We start from the raw sequence: 6,082 nt of genomic DNA, 5'->3' as shown, positions 1-6,082 counted from the left end.
GTATACTTACTCAGAGTTTGCTCTAAACCGGCTTCCTGAAACAGGGCCCTGGAGTAAAATTCAGAGTTTAACAGACAAAAACAAATTCTGTCCCATGTTGTTTGATGTACTCTGTGGACATTCAAACAACATGCTGGCACAAGTCGCAAAAATTTTGAGGCTTGCAGAGGAGCAGGTGATCATTACATTAATACTAAAACACACTGATGCTCTTTTAGATTTCTTCATTTCAGTACTCCCTGCAGTCCAAACGGTTCCTGTCAGAAGTCTCTGGATGGGCTCATCTTCTGGAAGAACAAACTATAGAGAGGAAGTCCAACCAGTTCTTCAGCATAGCATGTCTGACAGATGTGCAGTCTTAAACATGACTAATTTTGTTGTCTTTTATCTTTGTGTTTCAATCACACAGAGCTCATTGTGAATCCTGGACAAGATGCCCCTCTTCAGTGTCAGGGTCCCAGAGATGCAGAGATCACCCTGTTGAAGTGGAACAGAGCTGACCTCAAATCAGATGATTATGTCTTCTTGTACAGAAACCAGCGCCCATATGAAAACTACCAACATGAGTCCTTCAAAGGCCGAGTGAACCTGATGGATCCGTCCATGAAGGATGGAAATGTTTCAGTGACGCTGAGGAACGTCAAGCTCACCGATACAGGAACGTACAAGGGTCAGATTACAACCAAGGAAACAGAAAGTGTCGTCCATGAGTGCTCCATCAGCCTCAAAGTCACAACCTCAGGTAAGTTTGTAGAGGTGGAACTTGGTGTTTATAAGTCTTCTCACTGTGGGATGTCTGAGCATCAAAGGTTCTTTCATTCAGGGCAAAGTCCGTTGGTTTGTTTGTCTTTAGGCTCATGTTTGTCTCTGTTACCAAAAACGAATGTATGAGATGAAAAGTTGCGTCAGTCATTAATTAATACCGATGCAGGAGTCTGAGAGAGAAAATAGAAATGATAACCTCTGCAGTGAGGGCGCTCTAACCCTAATTAATTCTTTATTTCTCTTCTTCTTCTGCTGGATGTGTTTATGGGTGAAAATGGTGTGAAACGCTGAGATTCTAGTTCTTAACCAAATGCCTGCACATAATGTCATTACTGCTTTTCTGACATCCAGGTGACTGCTGAAAGGTGTGACATCGCTTCTGCTGAAAACAGGAAAGGTTTTCCTGGTAGCTCAGTTCTCACACCTGTTTCTGCTCTGCTGGTTTTACAGATAAACACACCAAGGAGTCCCAGGCTGAGTCCAAGGATGGAGGAGAGAAGGATAAGTGTCTGTCTGTCATCATCCCTGTCCTGTCAGTTTTTGCTTATTACTGATATTATGTAATTGCCCGCAGAACCTGAAAAATGTGTCCGATCTCTTTACTGACAGTGAGTTCTGCTCTTCAACAAAGACGAATCTTTCAATAGGATCTGATTCTGTTAGAGCTCCATGCAGCGCATCGACAACCTCACCAATCATTACAGTTAAATCAGTTAATGTTAGATCAGTGCTGTCCCATTGTGGCTGTAAAAAGCTTTGAGTCTGGGTTTTATGTACTTGTAGCTTTATTGTTTGAAGTCTACAGCAGAGCTTGGCTTTTCTCTGGGAACAGGCAGCAGGTGGAGGAGCAGCTGGTATGCTGGTTGAGTCTTTCCAAAAGAAAAAATCAATCTATCCTTTTTCTTTAGCTTATCTGGAGTGGGTTATGGGAGCCCCAGCCTGAGCAGAGAAGGCCAGACCTCCTTCTCACCAGCCACTTCCTCCATGTTGTCCTGGAGCCTCCTCTCAGTGGAAAAATGAAACGAGTAGGTGTTGTTTTTGTTTGGGTGGGGGGGCTGTTTTGAGAGAGACCAACAGAATCAGCATTAACATGTAATATAAGCTATATATATCCCAGCGCATGTGGGCAGAGGTGGAGGCATGCAGTGCATCTATTGTAGCAAGACTGTGAACATGTTAAATCCTAAGTATACTACTGAATAAGCTCCTTATTACCTTCTTTAAGCACTTTATTTTGCACTTTAAAAAAAACATTTGTTTTTTAATCAACTGCAGGCACTTTCCTCCTTTTTGCTGAGACCGTATCAGTGGTTTCCATTCAGATGACCTCACATTTAAGATCACTGGCTCAGGCATCCCTGGACTGTTTTCAGCACAGCTGCAGTTTTAAGATCTCAGCAGACATCCTATGTAGGAGCCATATGAGTTGTTTCCGTCTGACTAAATGGGTTGGTTTAAATGGACTCACTGTATTGGTGCATGGGTGTGGGGCGTGTCTCATGGGTGTGGTATAAGGTGAAGGTGGTTGCACTCACTTGTACACAGCACCTGATGTGATGAGCAGAAGGTAGGGTGAGCACGAGGCAAAACTTTCTGTTGACCGCAATAGAACGCAATAGAACGCAACAGAGCACAACTTGAGCGTAACTTGAATGATTTTGTTGTATTTTAACTGGAACTTGATGGTGTTTGTATATTGGAGTACTAATTAATGCCATAAACCAGGTTGTAATTGGACATAATGGTTAGTACAGTTATCGACGAGTTGCAGTTATTTGTTTGTGCAATCTGTGCGTTTGTTTGATAGTTAATCCTATGTGCCGATGTATATATTGGACGGTTGCATGTGTAAATAAAGAAGCAAATGTTACAGAAGTGTTTTGTGCGTTAATTGTTGCGCGTCATCAGGTGTCCTCATGTTTAGCCTGCTGCGGCCATTGGTTGGAGTAGCCGCAACATCCTATTATGTCCTCTTGTACTTGTGTCTCTGTGATCAATCGTCTTAAATGAGTCAGAACTCGGACCTTTCAAATCATTTTCACTTTTGGGAAGTGGACAACGTCACGGGGAGGCTAGTGTGGTGAATAGGGTGGTGATCAAAGATTTCACTCAGTAGACTTTAATGTACCGAGAGACAGTACAGAGCGGGTCAGACACCTCCTACAATTTGTGTTTAAAACTGACTTGAATTTCATTCCTGAGCAGTTTTCTGATGAAGACATTCAAAGACTGGTGGCAGGTCTAAAAACAGCAGCTGCACCTAAAACAGTCCAGAGGTTTCTGATTTTTTTATTAGTCTGTTCTTTGGTTTATAAAGAATGTACTTTTATTATATATGTGTATTAAAGTTATCTGTTAGTCAGTGTTAGGGGACCATGATCAGCTGTGACCATTGTTTATCGTGCTTCAGTTTGTTTTTAATGCGCAGCATATAATCCTGACAAATATACAACACAACAGGCACTGAGTGATGAGTCAAATACATTTTAAATAAGCAATTCATATAATGGAAATCTATCAGTGCAATGATTGGATAAAATCTGTTAAAGAAACTGAGCAGGAGTAGGAGAGAGCAGGACTTTACTCCACATCAGGAGGAAACAAGACTCTGTGTTTGTACATGTCAGATGGATGACATACATAAGCTATAAAGTGCTGTGATTACGTCATTATTAAAATTTGCAGTGTTCCTTGTTTTCTTTATTTTATATTAACCGTTTTTGTGAATGTTCTGACTACACACATCTGACTTCATCTAGAAGGCTGAAGGATGTGTGTGTTGGTTTTCATGTGAGGCCTTTTATTTTGTCTCTGAAGTAGTAAGTGGGGGCAGGCCCCATGATCGGAAGGTCGGGGGTTCGAATCCACTGAACGGCTGAGCTGAGGTACCCTGAGCAAGGTACTGTCCCTACACACTGCTCCCTGGGCGCCAATGGCTGCCCACTGCTTCTTACTGTCTGTTTAATATCTTTTTAAAATAATGTTAAATCTTATTTTGGGTCAAAGTCAGAAAACATTTAAAACACGTCATGTCAGATTTGACTGCTGATTCTATGCGTGCATATTTTATGCCCTGGTGACCATAAACATTAAAGGAGGTGTAGATGATGCTTCACAAATAACGACCAGTGTTTCCTGATGGCTGCAGAGCATGGAGATATGCTGTCGTCCTGCAGCTGTGGTGCCAGAGACGAGTCCATCCTGTGGAGATGAAAGCTTAGTTTAACTTTGTCGTGTTGCAAATCACATCAAGTTTCACCTGGATGAGAAAACAGTCTTGGAGTCATAACTGGTTATGGTGATCTTAGACTAGTTATTTTTCCTCCCACCTCCTTAGATCACCATGACCTGCATGACTGAAAACCTACACAGACTTATTGTTTTTATTGATGTTTTTGACTCACTGTCAGTGGATCATGAGTTCTGTTTAAAGGATCAAGGGTCAACACTCCCTCCTCACATCCAGCTGTGGCCCTGCCACCCTCAGAGCTCTGTGCAGACCCCAATTTAAAAATAAATTGTCCCTAAATGTCTGTTTTCATCCGTCCTTTTAACAGGAGCTGTTTTAAAATTTTCCTCCTTTTAGCTCAAAGTGGTAAATCTGTACCTAAGATGCATGCAGCTCTTGGACACTTTGTGTCAACAACTAGAAGCCTTTGGTGAAACTTACAGACTAGCCGGTCCTTACTTTTACAGGTAGTCGGAGCTGATCATGTTTTTTTTTTTTCTCTGTAATCACATCGGAACCCACAAAAGTCTTTGTGTGGCTAAAACAAAATAAGACTGTTTGTATCACAGTAAACTAGACATATAGACACTATTACTGACCATTACTGACAAAATGATTTGAAAACTGTGGAGATCGGTTTCTGTTTTACATGCTTTCCGTGTCTGTTTATCTCTCCATCAGAAAATGTTTCACTCATCTCCACAGTTTTTAAGTCCTGAGCAGCAGAACAGCTGCACGCCTTGAACATCTGTTTTCTCCTCCTGAGACTTAAAATATGAGCAAACAAATAGGCCGTGAAAGGAGGACTGATGGTGGAGGAGTGGCTGTGATCATCAAGTGTTCTTGAGGAGAAAGAAGATGTGCTGCCACCTGCTGGCTGTAGTTTGTAACTGAAATTGTGATAAAACGATGACATAGATCATTTCTTTAGGTTTAACTTTGATTTGGTATATAATGGTCCCTACTTCCTGTTATATTTTGAAGATTAGTCTCCTGTTGTGTTTCTGTTTACTGCATTTACTATTTCATTCCTCACCAAAAACCACTGTGAGCCTTTCATGCTGAAGGATGTCTTGATTCTAAAAATGCATCGTGAGGATTGCGAAGCTCCAGGAGGAGCTGTAATGTTGTTTATATTGTTTAAAAGGCTTGTAATTACTGAGAATATTTTATTATATGAATATATTATGATCTAAATATTTAAATCATATATGAATGTATTGTTTGTAGCATATATGCATGAAGATCACTGGACTGTAATAATTTATAATGTACAAGTGAAGCTGAATTGTTTTGTGTCTGCAACAGTGTGTAACTTGAGTGATGCAACAGTAAATATAAATATTACTTTGTCTTTTGTAATTATTTATAATGTGTATATCCTTTATTTCTCCCTCTTCTTAAAGTATGTCTTCAATGCAGCCATTGTCTACTAATATGTGTAAGATTGTGACTGCAGCTGGTTTCAAAGACTTCTTCTTCTTTGTTTCCTAACCTGATAAAGACAATCTTACTTTTTGAATCTGAGCTGTGGTGAAGGTGTGACAGTCAGCTTCAGTGAGGAGTAGATGACTGTTGTCTCTAATGAAACATCTGAAACAAACACAGAATAAAGAAGTTTAAGATCATATAATAATCTCACATGATACAGGAAGAACCAGCTGGTTTTCCCCACTCCTCACACTCAGCTCTGGTGTGTGTGCTTGTGTTTCTCCTCAGAGTCCATCCAGCAGAGCTGTCGTCCTCCTCACAGCTCAGAGACACAAAGTCTCCTTTAAAGAACTGAGAGCTGCTGGGACTCACAGTCAGACGAGCTGTGAGGAATTTATTGTAACTTGAACAAAAAAGTAAAAATAAAATTATTGTTTGAGGTGACCTGAAGTTTATTCAACAGGTCGTGCCAGAACACTGCATAAAATAAAGCTGGTTGGTTGATTTTGCTGCCTTTACGTAGCTGCTAAGTTCATTATTTGTTTAAGACTATCTCCTCCGCACTCTTCTTCTGATTGGCTGCTGTTTTGAAGGGAGGAAGGTTCAGGGCTGAAGCAATCAGCTTCATGGGCTCATCCGGTTAGAATAAGAAAAGCA

General features: G+C 40.8%; 1 protein-coding gene across 4 annotated transcripts in view; it reads left to right on the top strand.

The window, feature by feature from the left end:
- The window catches only part of LOC102302946 (V-set domain-containing T-cell activation inhibitor 1), a gene marked incomplete at its 5' end in the record, with an annotated part of 8,492 nt that extends 3,151 nt beyond the window's left edge, over nt 1-5,341 (top strand). Inside the window, 5 exon segments of one of the 4 annotated variants that reach the window (XM_005951893.3) lie at nt 410-742; nt 1,216-1,297; nt 1,674-1,790; nt 3,583-3,664; nt 3,861-5,341. In XM_005951893.3, coding sequence (XP_005951955.1) covers nt 410-742; nt 1,216-1,297; nt 1,674-1,785 — 527 coding nt within the window. In that variant the 3' untranslated portion in view covers nt 1,786-1,790; nt 3,583-3,664; nt 3,861-5,341. 4 annotated transcript variants of the gene reach the window in all.
- Between the last annotated feature and the right edge of the window lie 741 nt (nt 5,342-6,082).

This window comes from Haplochromis burtoni, unplaced genomic scaffold, assembly GCF_018398535.1.
Source record: "Haplochromis burtoni strain Fernald_Lab_line unplaced genomic scaffold, NCSU_Asbu1 Contig_1126, whole genome shotgun sequence".
Lineage (NCBI taxonomy): Eukaryota > Metazoa > Chordata > Actinopteri > Cichliformes > Cichlidae > Haplochromis > Haplochromis burtoni.
Note: the sequence above shows the minus strand (reverse complement) of the source record. Positions and strands in the feature narration are given on the sequence as shown.